Source organism: Crotalus tigris, unplaced genomic scaffold, assembly GCF_016545835.1.
Source record: "Crotalus tigris isolate CLP2741 ecotype Arizona unplaced genomic scaffold, ASM1654583v1 scf7180000024285.889131, whole genome shotgun sequence".
NCBI lineage: Eukaryota > Metazoa > Chordata > Lepidosauria > Squamata > Viperidae > Crotalus > Crotalus tigris.
Genome location: NW_024100458.1, coordinates 210,452 through 228,764, shown reverse-complemented (window position 1 = coordinate 228,764; position 18,313 = coordinate 210,452). Strand labels below are relative to the sequence as shown.

At 38.1% G+C, this 18,313-nt stretch overlaps 1 protein-coding gene across 2 annotated transcripts in view; it reads right to left on the bottom strand.

The window, feature by feature from the left end:
- Window positions 1-18,313, bottom strand: part of IVD (isovaleryl-CoA dehydrogenase) — a 34,149-nt gene extending 15,836 nt beyond the window's left edge. The window contains exons 1-7 of one of the 2 annotated variants that reach the window (XM_039323846.1): window positions 18,126-18,313; window positions 14,902-14,991; window positions 9,569-9,620; window positions 9,240-9,409; window positions 4,817-4,910; window positions 3,325-3,377; window positions 1,586-1,682 (exon numbers count right to left, since the gene is read on the bottom strand). In XM_039323846.1, the coding sequence (XP_039179780.1) occupies window positions 1,586-1,682; window positions 3,325-3,377; window positions 4,817-4,910; window positions 9,240-9,409; window positions 9,569-9,620; window positions 14,902-14,991; window positions 18,126-18,269 (700 nt within the window). In that variant the 5' untranslated portion in view covers window positions 18,270-18,313. Of the gene's footprint in view, window positions 1-1,585; window positions 1,683-3,324; window positions 3,462-4,816; window positions 4,911-9,239; window positions 9,410-9,568; window positions 9,621-14,901; window positions 14,992-18,125 lie in introns of both variants that reach the window. The other variant, XM_039323844.1, reaches the window with a different exon arrangement.

Sequence of the window (18,313 nt, the reverse complement as noted above, 5' to 3'; positions counted from 1 at the left end):
GATGCTGCTGGGGATCAAAGGAACCTGTGTTACATCCACTAGAATATATGTGACAGAAAGCCATGTGTGACAGAGTTGTATTTCTAAATTACACTTTGATCCAAGTGAAAGAACTCCAAAAGCTCAGAAAATTATTGGAACAGGTCAATGTTGGACAGCTATGGAAGTGACCCTGGAGATCAGGGAAGTTTAACAAGAATGCTGGCATTTAGTACTATTGCCATTACCTTCCACTGAGCCGAGGAAATGGAATTACAAAAAAGAAATGACAGGTTCTCAATTCTACCTAAAAAGATGGAAACCAGAAATCCACTTTACTGCCAATAAAATCTGAAAAAACAAGAAGATGCATTTTCAAGAGTATAAAGATGGCCTTTTCTGCAGCTCGTTAATAACATGTACCCTGAGCAAATATGGGAAAGAATGGATCCACAGAGAAAACCCGGTGAGAGATATTTCTTTTCATCTCTTGAAATCAAATATAGGAATTGCAATCCTGAACCCTATGCTGCATACTTATCAAGATAAAATGGATGATATTAACCATGAGCTGTTCTACTGAATGTTTTTAACATAAAGATGCCAGTGGCACCTTAATTATTAACACTTTTAAAATTTACTCAGACTTAAACGTATGTCTACCTTATTTCATCAGGTAGATGGAGGCAAGATCCATGACACGAGATTTTAGGCATACGTGGTGGAATTAGAGGACAAGGGAATGGAATGGGAATAGGTAGGACTATTTTGGAAATCAGGAGACAGAATTACTAGAATGGCTTTAAATAAACTGTAGGCAGTAATTGTCAACCCTGGCTCCTTTAACATGTCTGGACTTCAACTCCCAGAATTCCCCAACCTCAGCAAACCGGCTGAGGAATTCTAGGAATAGACATCCAGACATCTTAAAAGGCCGAGAAATACCCTGTAGAATCCACTGTTTCCTTAAAGATCAATAAATCATTGCTGATAGGAAATTCCCACAGAGGAAGAGTTAATACATAAAATATTAGCATGTGCGGAAATGGACAGGCTCACAATGATATTAAAAGATAAATGTGGATCAGTTTATTATGAAACCTGGGATAAATTTTACCGCTGGAGGAATTTGAAGAGGACAGTCGGGATTAAAGACAAATGTTAAGATAGAAATATATGTTATTTTAGAACAAGTATTGTATATAAAACTTAGATGTATATGTAGAGATGAAGAATTGATTGTAAAAAGTGGAATAATCTGATAAGAATGTATATACTGGAATGTCACGTTAAATCCAATGTTTGTTTTTAATTGTATTATAAATAAAATTTGTAAAATAAATAAATAAATCACGGCTGATAAATAATATGTTCAGAAAAAGGAGTCTGTTTAAACAAATCGTTGTTATTAGAAAAGAGAGAAGAGAAATGATGGAGGGAAAATGAGATTCAGAACAAAAAAAGAGGTTAAGTATAGAGAAACAACTTTTGACTTGAATTTTCAGTTTTTAAAAATATTTTAACATTCAGAAAGACAAATCTAAGGAGAGAGAAACAGGGGAGTTGTCATTACAACTGAAAGTAGCACATCTACTGTGTTACTCACCAGGAACTTTGCAATCCTCAAAGATTAATTCACAGGTATTTGACCCTCTCATTCCCAGTTTATCCAGTTTTTGTGCTGTGCTAAAACCAGGCATATTCTGAAGAACAGAGATAGAAAATGCACAGGGAAATTCTCTTCCATTAAAGTTAGATCAAAACATAATTCTTAAAACTTCCAACTGAACAGTCTGTATGGAATAAGAGCTAATCATAGAAATGACTCATGCAAAGTGTATTAATGGCATCATGGGTAAACAAAGAGATCGAACACCTACAGAGATAGCAAATCAGAGACCACAAATCAACATACATATACCCAATTCTTACTATAAAGCCAAAACAAGTTTAATTTTGAGTTAGTTTCACCCTTGCTCCAAACTCCAAGGTAACATAGCCCTCTAAATGAATTAGGGTTGTTATATGCGGTAATCTGAATGAAAAACAGTAATTATTTCTTTATTTGGCAGGGAGTTAACCTGTCAGATTTTCACAAGATGTTTTACAATGGCTGTAAATCGCTTACTAATGAATGAAATCCAATCCTGTGCCAGAGGACAGTTCACATAGCAGAATTTTTCCTTTATTCGGCATAGCAGCCTGTCCCCACTTAAAAGAAAACTTTTCTGAAAGATTTGAAACTATAAAGATTCTGGGCTCATGAGTCTGATATGAAATGAAGGAATCTTGCTCCACTGTCCTGATTTCTGATGTTCCATTCAATAAACTTGCCTTCTACTCATTCAATGCTGGATCTCTTCTATCTTAAAAAAAATGTGCACAACAGAATATTTTAAAGAACTTGAAGTCTATTTTCTCCTTTTTCCACATTTATTGAGGTGACAACAATTAAACCACCAAATACAATTGCTCCAAAAATTTAACAACTTGTTCAAGAAATGTAAAACCACAGACTCAGCCTACATACAAATCAGGTGGACTTATGGGTATGGCATATTCTATTATGTCCTTTTGGTAGAACTGAGTTTTCATATTTAATCTGTGGTCCTTAAATTCATTATTTTGCAATTGCTGAAATATATAAATGTTTAGGTGGGGATGACTATTGATTTCATTTTGTTCTTAATAGTTATTAAACTATTTACAATATATAGTTGGCTGATGCTTCAGGGTTATTCACTAATTATGAATAATGCATACAGAAAATCATCACGGCTCAATCCTTCTAACAAGAGTTTCCTATCGGATGTGGCAAAGTAGTTGTTATTCTACACAATTAGAAGATGGACAAGGGAAGGACTGTAAAATTATTTTAAAATGAGAATGCCATCAAACAGATTTACATCTTTTCCTACATCATCACGTAGGATATGTTGTTCCAATTCAGAAACTCAGAGAACTTCCATGAGCTCACTGAATTTAAACATTACAAGGTAAATCTATTATTTTAAGGTTCTAATCTTGCCAGTTTAGAGCTGTTTTTAAGAAACTCTTCTTACCATATGGACAGAGGCAACTCTATCTCTGCCAAAGTTACTCAGAACACTCAAGGAAGGCCAACAGTCTGGCCTTTTAAGTTTTGTATGTAAAATTGGCCACAGAAGAAGGAACTGCTGACCTCTTATTTTGAAAACAATGTTGTTTCAATGAATTCAGGAGCATGGCTTGTTTTTCTCCCCCTAACAAATAAATTCTTTTACGTCCAGTTGAAAGGACATGATATCCATAAATATTTTACATGGGAGAAGAAAACAAACTTTTTTAAGAACCCTGGAAACTTACCTTTTCCACAATGAATGCTGTTATACCGTGAGAAGTTGGAACAGCACTGGGATCTGTTTTAGCATAAACAATTAGAACATCAGCATCTGGCCCATTAGTAATCCAAAATTTGTTCCCATTTAGAACAAAATAATCCCCTGGAAAGGAAAGATGAACTGCTTAATTGTCTGGTTCACAAAATACCCAAAGTCAATGTATTTCCAGAAAGTCTTATACTTCCCAATTGACATTTCCATGAATATTTTTTCTCAAATTCTGGATACCTATTTGCTTTTATGTCTATGTTCATGAGATCATTTTTATGGTTAGATACAGGGAATTACTATATAACTTAGTTCTGGAACTGGCTCTTTCCATATCAGCCAGTTTCCTTCCCAAAAAAAAAAAGGAGCAGAGTTGTCCTACGCAAACAAAGCATTCTTCAAAGGATTAGTCAGCTAAAAGGACTGCCTCACAGTTCAGTGTATCTCAAACAGTATGAAGTTATGACTCACTCATACCTCTTTATTTTTCAACCCACAACTCTGCTCCACACATTTTTTGCTTAAAGTGGTTGAAACAATCAGAAACCTGTGTTCCCCATGCCTGCCAATAAACCCAATCCTCAACTCTGAAGAGAAAGCAAATGTGAATATCAGAAAGACACAGAAATTATTTTAAACATCAATATAAACCTAGAGGGATGCAATATCTTTCAAAGCTGATGTATCTATATGAACTTCAGCTAGATGATGCTTCTACACCACTGCAACGATGCCCCAAAACTGTGTGTGTGTGTGTGTGTGTGTGTGTGTGTGATTGATTGAATCCAGAAAAGGACACATGGAATTCTACATCAGCAATGAGGATTTCCTGGCTTTGCTTACTTTGCACCCAAAGCTTGAAACTTGACGGAGCTATTTAAATAGAATGTAACAAGTACAGGGGACATTTGCAGAAAGGAGAAATCAAGGGCACATTTTCCCACTCACAGTCAATAGCCTGGGATGCGGGTTGATTGGCGGTGACCGCCAATAAAAATAGAGAAACTAAGGATACGGCAATAAGGATCCACATTGGATAACACATTGTGAGCTGCATTTAGCCTGGCAACAGTTGCTTTAGACCGGGGGTAGGCGACCTTGGCTCTTTTATGACTCGTGGACTTCAACTCCCAGAATTCCTGAGCCAGCCATGGTGGCTCAGGAATTCTGGGAGTTGAAGTCCAGGAGTCATAAAAGAGCCAAGGTTGCCTAGCCCTGCTTTAGACAGAACTGCTGAATTCACATCTGTGGTAGCTCATCAGCCTTTTTTTGCTCAGCTGTGCTTTGCAGCAGCATTATCTCAAGCCCTTTGGCTTGGGAATTGCTCAGACATACACCATAACTAGTATAGTTAATGTATGGACATAAAAGAATATCTAAAAAAAACTTAATGTGTTAAAGTGGAGGCCCAAGGGGCATTAAATACCTTTTACAAACATTTTTTTCCATGTATATGCAATAATTTTTACCTTTTTTGTCTGCCCTCAGCTTCATGGAGACAACATCAGAACCAGCATTGGATTCACTCATTGCTAGTGCTCCAATATGCTCTCCACTAATCAACTGTGAGGATAAGATGAAAAAGAAATCAATTTTGCTGCTATTGTTACTTTTTTCTTTTTATAAGAAAGGTCACAAGAATCTGGCTTTCATGCTTTGGGGAACTGCAAATAGCAAGTATTATCACTGGCAGAATTCTCCAAGTAATTTTACTAATGGCACCATATAACATCGCATCAAACAAGAAAATATACTGTAGCTCTGTTATAGCAAGTGAGTAATGAAACATTGTTTGGAGATGGTACCAAGACAAAAATATTAGTAGCTTTGTAAAGCATTAGTAGCTTTACATAATGTCCTCCTCCTTACTGCCTTTTGAAAACAGGACCAAATTGATGTATATTTGAGAAATGACCAGATCATTGAAAACAAGGGTTTAAAAATCTGAATGGAACTGTGGGTCTGGAAGAAGATGCCAAAGTCTCAGGCCATCTGTTAAAACTGCAAGAATCCTTCTCAACTCTCACAACAGAATTGTAGATAATATTCAGTTATGCCAACCTGGTACAACAGCCCTCTCATCTCTTGTTTTCTGTTCTTTCTCTCCCCCCCACCCCCACCCCCATCTTCATATTTACATTTATTCTTTCTCCGAGCTTGTTTAGTGCACTGGAATCTATGAAGCAATAGAATTACACTCTACAGATTAATACTATTTCAGTCTTTCAATTTAAGACAGTGAGGTGCCTGGGTAAACTTGGACATTTCTCAAGAAGAATGAAATAGATAAACCATACAATTTACTTAATTTTAACAGCATTACAGATGAAAATAATTTTACTAATTGGAGAGAGGGTAGCACAGAATAAGGAAGATTTGCTTCATAGAATCAGAATGCAGAAATTGGGTTCTCCCTTAATGTTCCAGCCCAGATTTTAATAAATGGAAAACAACTAAGAAATTTTAACTGTCTCAACATTTTTTAAAATATCACCAAGTTCACCATATGGAAACTGTCATCCTTTCTTATTTAGTCTGTATTTAAAGCTCTGTTAGCTCATTGCTCTGGCACTTGCCTACTGAAAACAAAGTTGTTTTTAACTAAATGCTATTTTGCAATAATGGGTACTCACTTGGGGAAGGATGATTTAAATAAAAATAAAAATTAGAATATTCCTATTCTAAGTGAAAAATGTAATGGTGCAAATGGAAGATATTTCATTTTTACATCAATTTGGCAGTGATTGCAATCTTCTCCCTGCAGGATCAGTGACGAGCACTGAGGGGCAAGAATAGGAGACTAATCAAGTCAAAACCCTCTTCATATCAGAAATTCATTCTTTTATTCTCTAAATAAGGAGGAAAAAGACTGCCCTCTTCTTCAAGGTCTCCTGTGGGCAACAGACACATTAGAGCTGTGGACTGTCCTTTCTGAGGAGTTAAGAAGAGCAACATCTTGTAGCTACCTCAGAACTGTAAGGATCTTTTCATATATGCATAAGCACAACAGAACTCAGGTAGACTACCCTCATTGTCTATGGAGATTCTCAGTCATCCAGGTCATGGTTGTCCCAAAGATGCTTTTTCAAGAGGCAATTGGATTTTCTTGTTTTTCTTAGAAGACGTTTCACTTCTCATCCAAGAAGCTTCTTTCGTTCTCACTGGATGGTGGGGAATGGAAGGATTTATATTCCTTACAGATAGCTGGTGGTTTGCATTCTTTTAGAGAGTCATTGAGGCCACTTGGAGGTTTGTCTGTGTCCTCAGGGTCACCTGAGTAGTGCAAATGGATATGGAGCCTTCTTGGAACTGCTGAAAGGATTGTGTTGTAGAGCTGTATTTTCTGCAGGATGTTTTCTGCCCTGTGTTCCTTCACTATTGAACACACGCGCAGGCTGTTGGGGATGAATCTGTGTTGTCTCCATCTCAAACTGAAGCGAAAATGGTTCAGTTCAGAAGATCACCCAGATCACTCAGAAGCTACAACTGGCTACCATTCAGTTATTGAGGAATCATGAAAGAGTAGAAGTCAGAAGAACTTTTTGTTTAGCACAAAATTCGTGTTCCAGATTCTTCATTTTTTTAAAGACACCATCTGGAAACATATTGCTTATAATGTAAAATATTGTTTTAAAAATACACTCATATGGAAAACCTAGCATGATAAAAGAGAAAAGAAATAACTTCCAGTGCCAGAATATTAATGAAAGGATGAAATAACTAAGCAGAAGGCTTGTATTTTTTTTTTGATGGACTTACACAATACAAAAAGGCTTCCAGAGGTTTTGGGACCTGCTCTTTCCAGTCTGCAGAAGCCTCCTGTGTCTGTCAAATACCTTCTCTTCACCATTGCACCATAGGCTCACAATGGCAGGACACGAATGTGGAGGTAGCCCAATCAAATACCTTATGTGAGAAGTCTACTTGAAAACACTGCTAAGTGTTTAGCTTGCACTAAAGCAAATGAGGGAGGACTACAGAGGCCTGCAGTGTATGTTTCATTATTACGGTTGAAATACTAGCTTCTGCTGAAGCATACAGAACAAGCTCACATATACCTGGACACCACTTAAAGACTGACAATTGGTTATATGAACTGAGTTCATGGAAAAAGTTCCATTCAGGACTTATTGGTTGAAAGGGAAGCGTTTTTATGGAAGCCTGTGTGGCATAGAAAGACACCCAGAATTAGACTGAAAAACAAATTTAAAAATCTTTAATGGAGTAAAAGGCAATGTTGACTTCATGGATTGTTTTAAGGATAATGATCTAGAACGGAAAAATTCAATTACATACATGCGTGATTAAATTAGTAAAAACTGTTTAATGGATTAAAAGGCAATGTTGGTTCTATGGATTGTTTTAAGGATAATGATTTAGATTTAGAAGTAAGAAATCTACAATTATATTTATGTGTGTTTAATTTAGTTTGATGACTTTTTTGTTTTATGGAAATTTGATATGGAAATATGAAAGTTAAATGTGGAGTGAAAAAAGAAACTTGGCTTTACAGAGACTAAGAATGCATTCCTTGGAATAATAGATTGATTTAGACTGGAATTTTGAAATGCTTAATTAATTAGGAGATTTTTGTGTATAATAATACGTCTTGATATGGTATGATAATTAATTGGATGGAATTTGATTTCTTTAATGAATGGAAATGAATTAAGTCAAAGACTACTATAAGTAACAAAAATGGACTTATTGGCTGAAAGGTTAAGGATAATGATTTAGATTTAGAAGTAAGAAAACTATAACTATATACATGTGTAATGTTTAATTACTTAAGAGATGTTTGTGTATAATAATACGATTTGATAAGATATGATAATATGTTTTTTTAACTAGTTATTATTGGAAGAAGAAATAAGATTGGTGATAAAAAGGGATGAGAGGGATTAAGAACTTGAATATATTTGCAAGAGGTATTTGAAGTGATAATATGTTGATGTAAAACACTATCTGATTATGGTAACTGAAATTGATTTAAAGTTTTAATAAACAGTCTAGTAGTAATAGAAATTTAGGATAGAAATGAAATATATTTAATTTACTATGTTACTTGAGGGAAATAGAGAGATGATAGCGAATGTATTAAGTTGAGCTGTTATTGTGTGATTTTATGTTGGAATCTTTGTTTACCCAAACACCACAGTGTGTGTTAAACACTTTTTATTAAAACTATAAAACCAATAAAATATATTTAAAAAAAGAAAAAGAAAAAGTTCCATTCAAAGTGAAAAGAGACAATATGAAATAAGAAGCACCAACGGAACTTGCTCTATGGTGGATCATTTGCAAGTGACCAAATAGATCTATAAACCAGCCTTCAGAGACAACCAGATGATTGGAGGGAAGGTTATATTTTAAAAGGAAAGTATACGTTTAGAACTCTGAATTTTCCAACTTTCTTCTCCTTCATACATGTGCTGCAGTTTAGTTCAACTGCAGCACATGTACGAAAGGGCTCTCCTGTAGATGTTCAAAATTAAGCCCTACTAAATTCAGGGGAACTTATTCCTAGGCAAGGGTGTGTAGATCTGCTGCCTAAACATGTAAGATACTTATCCTAAAGTCGGTGATAAACAGGCTCTCAAACCTAGAGAGACTTAGTAAATACCTTTTGTAGATTTAAGATTGTTTTCTTTATTTCTCATTAATTTGTAGCAACAAATCAGACATGAAAATTGAACATGGTTTTTAGTCCAGATGTTTTTAAATTGATTTTTGCTTACAATACATAGATAAACAAAATACATTTTATAAAGATTAGCAAAACAATTGAGGCAAAATAATGTTACTTGCTGTATTCTAAAACAAAATGAATACATCTAATTCAAGTTGTTGCATTCTTTTGCTCTTCGATGTAATTGGCTTATTTCTACAAACCTTGGGCAGATATTTCTCTTTTTGTGCTTCATTGCCATTTCTCACCAACTGATTGATGCATAGATTTGAATGAGCACCGTAGCTTAATGCGATTGCAGCTGAAGCCCGAGATAGTTCTTCCATTATCAGTACATGGTCCAGATATCCCATCCCTGATCCACCATATTCAACTAGAAGGAATTGGGGAGTGGAAGGGTAGAAAAGTTTATAATTAAGCTAATTAACCTACAAATATCACTAATTGCCCCAAGTCCAAAATATCCATATCGCCATATATTGCAAATCCATAGGCCACAAAGGCTTGTTTAATGTGGAATGCATGTACGTACCGGGAACTGTTACACCCAGAACTCCTAGGTCCCCAAGCTTCTTCCAAAATTCCTACAAAGAGTGGAACAAAACTATGAGCAAGATTTTGGCCTAATGTAAGGCCACTCAGGTTTTGCAATGCCCTTAAGTATCCCAGTTTAATCTTCCTACCAATACAAAATGCTGGGTAAAGTAGCTATTGCCCGACATTACAAACAAAGGATTGGTCAGTTGAAAAGTGGTTCATTTGCTGTTCCATCTGGTACTTTAAATTAACACTTTATCATCATTGTGTAGGTAATCATTAGTTCACTAAGAGAAAAAAAGAGAATTTCCATGCAGTGAGACCAATTAATTAAATTTTGAAATCGACATTGTTTATCAACTACAGTTAATAGAATCTCTGCATTGAAAGATCATTTTAATATGTAGTGTCTTGTAAGATTATAGTTCAGATTTAGAATTTACTTGCTCAATTGTTATTTTCCAGGTTAATTCATGGCAGCTGATAGCCAAAACTTTAAGAGACAACACTCTATAAAGTATTTTCTCTAGTCCCATTTGGACTGCAAATATTGACGTCAAGGTTGCAAGTGTGTGGAATGCTAAAAATTTTACAATGTTGGCATTTGGCTTACTAATTCTGACTATGTTTGCTCAGTTTAGCATTAAACATGGTGAAAGTACTTGCCCAGTAATCACACCTGCTATATCACAGTAAAGTGCAAGCAAATGCAGTTTGCCAGATGTCCTCCTTTCTGATCATATCTCAGCACCTGGCTGTTTTATACCCACACCCTTATCTTTACAAACAACATTAGCCCTAATGATCTGAGCAAGACTGTCACATTCAGGATAATGGAAGATTAATCCTTCCTCCAATCTCTGTGCTTGAAAAAACAACATCCTAAACACTATTAATAGTGAGAAACAGTGGAGCATCTCTGGATGCTGCTGCAAAAGCGGATATACTTTTCAGCCTTCATGGATGATGATGATGATGGTGATGATGATAATGATCTTGCTTTTTTCCTTCTGAGAGCTCAAAGTGGTTTACATAGCCATTTCCCTTCATTTTTACTGTGCAACAACCACCCTATGAGATAGGTGGAACAAAGACAATACACATGATCCACAACAGAGGATGAAATTGGACAAAGGAGTCCACGGTCCTGATCCAACTTTTTAACTGCTACGCTGCACTGGCTCTAAAGTACAGTTTTCCTCAGGACTAGTTGCTGCTCATCCATAAATTAACCATTAGTTTGGATTCATAGTCACTGAACAAATAGTTGTAACTTGAGGACTACCTGTATCAGCAGCAATTGGTTGGGCTAAAATGCTAATTTTCTTACAATTGTTCTTTTCAGAAGTGATTCAAAAGTGATAGAAAATAAAGTGTTAGGCAAAATAGAACTGTGTCAATTAAATTTTTCAGGAAGATCTTGGGCTTTCTACCACCTTTAAACTTCCCCTAAAAAAACCTTCTTAGATTGTTTTTGTGGGCTAGAAGCTCCCTTGAGAAGACCTAGATGCTGCAAAGTGCAACATAACATTATTTGGAACAAATGTGAAGTTGCAACTAGTTCATCAAGTCCGCCAGTAAGGTTTATACATTAGGCTTCTCCCAGATTTGCTATTTGGAATTCTTTAGCTAGACTTACCAGTGACTCAATCCAAGATCGGTGTCTAAGGAAAACTTGCATTTTATTACTGAAGTTGTCATCCCTCCCTTGAAATAGAATTCTTGGACTGATTTTTGAATTACAATATACACAGACCGAGGAAAGAAATTATTTTTTAGATCAGAGTAACGTTAACTCTTAAGAACTGGCAGAAGTGACTTGCCTCACTCTATGTGGCTTCATTCATACTGTTAATCCCTGTGAACTGTTTTTGAGATATGTACCTTACAGTACTGTTACAGCTTAGCTGCGCTCTCTTAGAACAGACAGTCCTGATTTGAGGTGGGAGGCTGGGACATTCTATTCCTAGAATTATTTTATGGTTCTCCCTGAACTCCCAGCTCCATTACAATTTAAATCATTATGTAAGAAGGTGGTTTTTTTAGGATCAAAGAACCACATTACCTACAAAAAAGATAAGATAAGATAACCTGGGAAGTAGACATTCTTAAATGGTGCAAATGGCATTTCAACATATATGAAAACTCAAACACCATGTACACTCTGTGAAAATATGAAAAATGTACTAATAAAAATATACCCTAATTACATATTAAGAAGCATAAGCTTACTATAGCAAATAACTTAACATTATAATGTATTTTAAAAAACAGTCTAAAAACTTTAGTCATGTTCTACCAAAATAAAAAAAAGGCCATAATGCAGTATATTCCTAATAGTTATCTGTTAACAGATTTGCCTGTTTTGTTTCCAGGCGGGTATTTGCTCACATAATCCCACCACATATATCTTGGCCACAGATCTCAATGGAAGATGATACAATAAAGAAAATTGAATAGTGTGTTAAATGTGGTTGACAAGCATTCAGTAAACTAAGCATAATTTTCAAGAACAACCTCCCCCTATGCCTGGAGAGAATAGTTTTCGATCAGTGTGTGCTACCTGCTCTAACACATGCCAGTAAAACATGGACACTAACCTCACAATCGATACAAAAGCTATGAGTGGAACAAAGAACCATAGAAAAATACATAACAAGACATGACAAGCTAGAAAGACCGGCACATGGATTAAGGAACAAACAAAAGTATACAATATCATCAAAAGGGTAAAAGAATTGAAATGGAAATGGGCTGGTCACATAGCAAGAAGAACTGATGACAGGTGGACTAAAACAAGATGGATCAACGACATCAGCAAGTATTGTGGGCCCAATTGGCAAAAGAAAGCTTAGGATCGTATTGGTTGGAAACGTGCAGAACAGGCCTTCATTCTGCAGTGGATAAATGGCTAAATGACAATCGCTAAAATGATGAATCCTTCTCTAGCACACCAAATGCATTCACATGATATTCTAAACCAGCGGTCTCAACCTGTGGGTCGCGACCCCATTTGGGGTCGAACGACCATTTCACGGGGGTCGCCAAACAACGCAGTCTGCCATTTCCCCCCCTTTTCCTTAGCTATGCTACTCCCTTTTATTCTATTGGCTTTTGAAAGCCAATAGAATAGACTCTCTTGAATAGAGTCTAATTCTATTGGCTTTCAAAAGCCAATAGGAATTGTCCAGGCTGTCTCTGCCCTGCTGAGCCCACTAAAAGTCCCATTCTGCAAACGGTGCTGCAAGTTGTCTGCAGCGAAGACGAGCTGTCTGGAAGTTTCCACCCCTCCCTGCTGAGCAACTACTAAAAATGTAAGTAAAAGAGGGCCAGGGGTGGGAGGTGGGAGGCCGGCGGGCACAGGGAGGGTTGCTGGCGCGCGGGGGCCCGGCGGGTGCCTTACCTCCCTTGGGCTGGGCCAGCTGGTGGCCCAGCCGGTGGTTGGCCTGCTCTGTCTCTGCCGCTTGCCAGCTACACCTTGGTCGGCGCAGGGGGCGGCACCATGCATGCGCGGCACTCCCAGGCAGGGAAAGTCCTCGACTTATGACCGGTTGGGTAGTCCTCGACTTATGACTGATTTAGTTCTCAACTTACGACCGGTTGGGTAGTCCTCGATTTACGACTGGTTGGGGGTCGCGGCATTAAAAAGGTTGAGAACCACTGTTCTAAACCTCTGCAAATTCTGCTCAGTAAATGCAGTTACAATCAAGTATAAATAAAATGAACTATATTATAGATTAGCCTGAACTTTAGTATCCAGGTGCCTTTCACCAAAGTCTGTTAGCAAACTTCTTAATGGAAAACTTTTAATTCCACAAAATAGACACCAGAGTTTGGGAAACTATTTTTTCTTTCCTGTTGTTTTGGGAACAAATTACAACAGCTAAATTTTCCCCAGATTAACAATTACGGTACATTTACATAATTCTGGAAAATGCCCTCTGCCATAAAATTCAAGTATCTAAAAGTGCTATTTACTACTCTTTTATGTAATTGCTAGAATCATGAGTGGATAAGTGAAAAACTTATTGCCATCGACATCTTACTAATAGTAATATTTTACTTATATCCTCAGCTAGAAAAGGCAAGATTGCTATCTGGATTGTTCCCTTGGGACTTTTAGCTGAAGAGAAAAATAGATAACCTGTGTGTTGCTTTTTATAACTGCTGAAGAAATATTTGAGTGGGTAAACAGAAGAGGAAGGTGTAGAAAAAGTGAACACTGATATTTTTCAATAATAGTTCTGGAAGAGTACCAGGCTATTGTTAGCTGAAATGACTGAGTAGAATAAAATAAATGACAATCCTAAGACGTCAAGTAAAAAACTTTTAGTAAAATAAGCTAGCATTGAACATACAGGTTTCAAAGCTTTACAAAAGGCAAACCACATACATGGACTAGCATAAACTTCTCAAACTGGGATTTGTTTTCCACTGTAGTTTCTAGCAAACACTTCATACTCAATCCTCCCTAGCAAATAGACATGATCCCTTGCCATTTCCATTCCATTTATCATGGTCCTTTCTTCCTTTTACAACCCTGACACATTTCCCTTTGATCACATGACACTGGCCTTAGTTCTTTCTGAGCCCATGATTTAAATAACCTTTAACCAATTTTTAGGTATCACATTTTTTTTCCTGATGGAGCTACCATTTCATCACCACACCCAACCCCTGCTTCAGGATATGTTCCCAGCCATGAGCACTTTTTGCGCAACTCCAAAGGAAGTGCCTATATTTTAGAAGGGAGGACAAGTAGCTATTTTGCCATGTGTGAGCCAGAGGAGAGAAAACCAAGTGCAGAAAAGTAATGGAATAGCAGGAGTTCTTTCTTCTGACCCCAGTATGCAAGTACAACAGTGCCCTATAACCCCTAATAGGCTAGTAGTATTTGTGGGAATGTGGGAAGGGATAGGATAGTAACCTTGGCTTGGCTTAGTTACAGAACAGTCTTAATGAGAAACTTATTGTATGCAGTTAAGCTTCTACCAGCAGCGTGAGTGCATTTTCACGAAAATGAATACAATGACCCACATTGGTAACCAGTTTCACAGTCTGTGCCAGAGGTCTCCAACCTTGGCAACTTTAAGACTTGTGGACTTCAACTTCCAGAATTCCTTAGCCAGCTTGGCTGGCTGAGGAATTCTGGGAGTTGAAGTCCACAAGTCTTAAAGTTGCCAAGGTTGGAGACCTCTGGTCTATGCTACAAAGAACTAATTATTATTTAAGATCCATCTGCAAAATTATAGAGGACCTAGAACTGATTTCATAAACAAACATCTTTTAATAAATTTAGCCAGTTGCATGGATATTGAAAGCACTTACCCTCATATCTTTGAATTCATTATTCCGATCAATTTCTTGAGCCTTTGGAGCTAAGTGTTCCTGACAGAATTTGGTCATGATTTGCCTAAGCTGTCCAAAATACAATGAAAAATACATATTAGAAATCAACATAGTTAATTTTGTTTTCTTGCATAACATTAAAAAGAAATCTCCTTGTTGGCAATATAAGGTAATTATCAGCTGAGGGGGAAGCTTCCCCTATGTACTTGTGTGAATTGAAGCAAGAACAGTTTTATTATTTAAATGAAATATTTATTATTATTTATTATTTAATGAAAAAGAAAGAAAAACGGTGTTGGGAGCAATAGTTCCAGTGGGACCTGCATGTCAGTGTTAGGGCATGATTCCATAGTGCTAATCTGTTTGATATTATTCCTATATTCCTTGCACAATCCGTGTGTGTGTGTGTGTGTGTGTGTGTGTGTGTTTGTTCCTGAGTAGTTACCTGAACTTCCTCCAAGGGAAATTTGGATATTGATCTTATGATTCACTCATAGTACAGCATTCAATACCGCATTCATTTGATACCTCAAGCATACAATGAGACAACACCATAGAAGCTCTATTTATTCTCCATAATATTCCTTAGGATCCAACTGCATGGCTTCAGGAATGTTGCCATAGGTACAACAGGAGAAACTATTTTTCTTCTAACCTGTTCTTAGGACATTGCAAGACTCCAATGAATAAATTATGTTGGAAAGCTACTGCTAATAATCTAGTACAGTGGTTCTCAACCTTTTTAATGCCGCGACCCCCAACCGGTCGTAAGTCGAGGACTAAACCGGTCATAAGTCAAGGACTAAACCGGTTGTAAGTCGAGGACTACCCAATCGGTCATAAGTCAAGGACTTTCCCTGCCCGGGAGTGCCGCACATGCATGGTGCCGCCCCCTGCGCCGGCCGAGGCGTAGCTGGCAAGTGGCAGAGACAGAGCAGGCCGAACACCAGCTGGGCCACCAGCTGGCCCAGCCCAAGGGAGGTAAGGCACCTGCCGGAAAAGGGAAAAAAAATGGCGGACAGCCTTGCTTGGTGACCCCTGTGAAATGGTCGATCGACCCCAAATGGGGTCGCGACCCATAGGTTGAGAACCGCTGATCTAGTATTCCCCAAGTCTGGCTCCTTTTGACATAAGGAAAATCCAGCATCAGGAAGAGTCCCAAAGTCATGACAGGCAAAGACCAATTTTTATTTATTTTATTTAATTACCAGGCTGCCTGAGTCCTTAAAGATTATGGAGAGATTTCAATTAAAAGAGAAAAAAGCATATAGAGAAAAGAATAGTGGGGTTGTGGCCCAGATTTCCCAGTAGGTACCCTTAGCATCACAGAATCTATACAATTCCAATATTAAATGTATATGTATGTTTTTCCAGAAATCAGGATGGTCCTTCTATAAGGTGTTAAAGACCTGGATGTGCCCACAACCTTTTGGACCTGGAAGGTAAGCTATAGCTAGTGGTATGTTTTGTTTGTTTGTTTTGGTGCCTTCAACTGAAGTCACTATTGATGGTGGTGATTGCATGGTTAAGTTCCTGGACTTTTCTTGGCAAGATTTCAGAAGTGGTTTGCTATTGCCTTCTTCCTAGAGTGGAAAGAGAATAAAGTCCAGCTGACTTTATGCTTAAGGCAGGGCTAGAACTCCCAATCTCCTGATTTCCAATCTGATGCCTTAATCATTACATCAAACTGATTTTCTATTGCTAGGCACAAATGAGAAAAACCTACTTTTGCAATAAAGAATAAAATGAATTTGTAAAATTCAACTTCCTTTCTTTAAAAGCATGTCAATATCCCTTAGATCAGACATATCAAACACAAGGCCCGGGGCCCGGATGCGGCCTGCAAAGTGGTTTCATGCGGCCCGCGAAGCCATCCTGGAAACAGTGAGGGAACGGCCCCTGCTGCCTTGGCCCTGGCCCAGGCTGGCCGGGAGCCAATGTACAATTTTGTGGTGGCCATCTATGCTGAAACACATTCAGTCTTAGCTCCACAAGGCCATCTAAAAACAGCGAGGAACCAACCCCTGCCGTGTCGGCCCTGCCCCCTGGGTGCATGCTGGGAAGGTGTCACCCTTCGTGAGGAATGAAGAAATGGACCATGCCTTGGTGCTTGCCCCGGTCCCACCCCCTTCTGCCAGAGACCCTCAGATCTGTCCCACTCCTGCCCAGGCCCCCACAGGCACTCTTGACTCGAACGATGTAGAGGTGGCCATGCCCATCCAGTAGGCCACACCCATTCCATCCACGCCCACCAGTTGGCCGCACCCACCTTGGCCACCACCCACCCCGAGAGCAACCGCAATGCTGATGCGGCCCTCAGTGAAATTGAGTTTGACACCCCTGCCTTAGATGCTTTTAAACTGAAAGAACGGGAAAATAGCCTTTTAAAATCAGAAAATTTCTGTATGTTTGTCTCAACCACAAAAGCACATATCCGTTTTATATATCAAAACTGTTATTTGTTATTTGACTTTTTAGAACATTACTTTATAGTTCAGTCTGGAAATTATCCTACTGATTTACTGCTCAATAATTATTTTTTATTTTTTGAATTTTTTAGTCTTTTTAAAAATTTAAATTGGTATTCATCAATCCATCTGATGGCAGTAAGGTCCATAGTTTAATAGTCTAGCATTCTGTTCCTCAGTGCTCAATCCAAATTTCTTTAAGAGGGGGTTTCAAGCAATAACACAATGCTGCTTTTGTTCCTAAATAACTAATAATGTGCAGAACAGTCTGCAAAATTAAATTGTGACTAGTAATGTTAATAATTTTATCTTTCGTGGACAAATTTAATCCTTTAAAGCCATCCAGGTTAGAGATCGTTACAGTATTGTAATCACCAGATTCTATAACATGCTTATTCAACTTTTTCTAAGGAAATAAAACTCCAAACATTGTAACCATTTCTCACATCCTGAACTAATTTTATTTGCGATCGTTTTCTTAATGACCTCAACAAGGTAGATGCGTTTCTCATCGCCGGCGCATACAAGATCCCGTCCGAATCTTTGGATATCTTATTCCCGTGTGTTCCAGTACAGAGTTCTGGGATCCAGAATAGACCCAGTCCCGCTCATGGCAAATGCTCCCTAAGCGAGCTCACGACACACGAACTGGAGTCGGGAAACTCAGCAGCAGGTGGGTGGAGGTTGCAAAAAGGACAATTGTTTTTTAAGGTTAAAAGACGCTGCCGGGTATACCTGACGCTGCTCTGCGTTCAAGCCATTCACCGTATCGTCCACCGAGATCCCGGCGCAGCCTCGCCGCCAGACTGACAAGCCTCCAAGGAAGCAGCGTCGGAAGCAGCTGGCTGCGGGCTTCCTGACCAGTCCAACAGCCGCCATCACGAACTCCGCAGCGACCTCCAACCCCGGCAGATCCTGGCAGC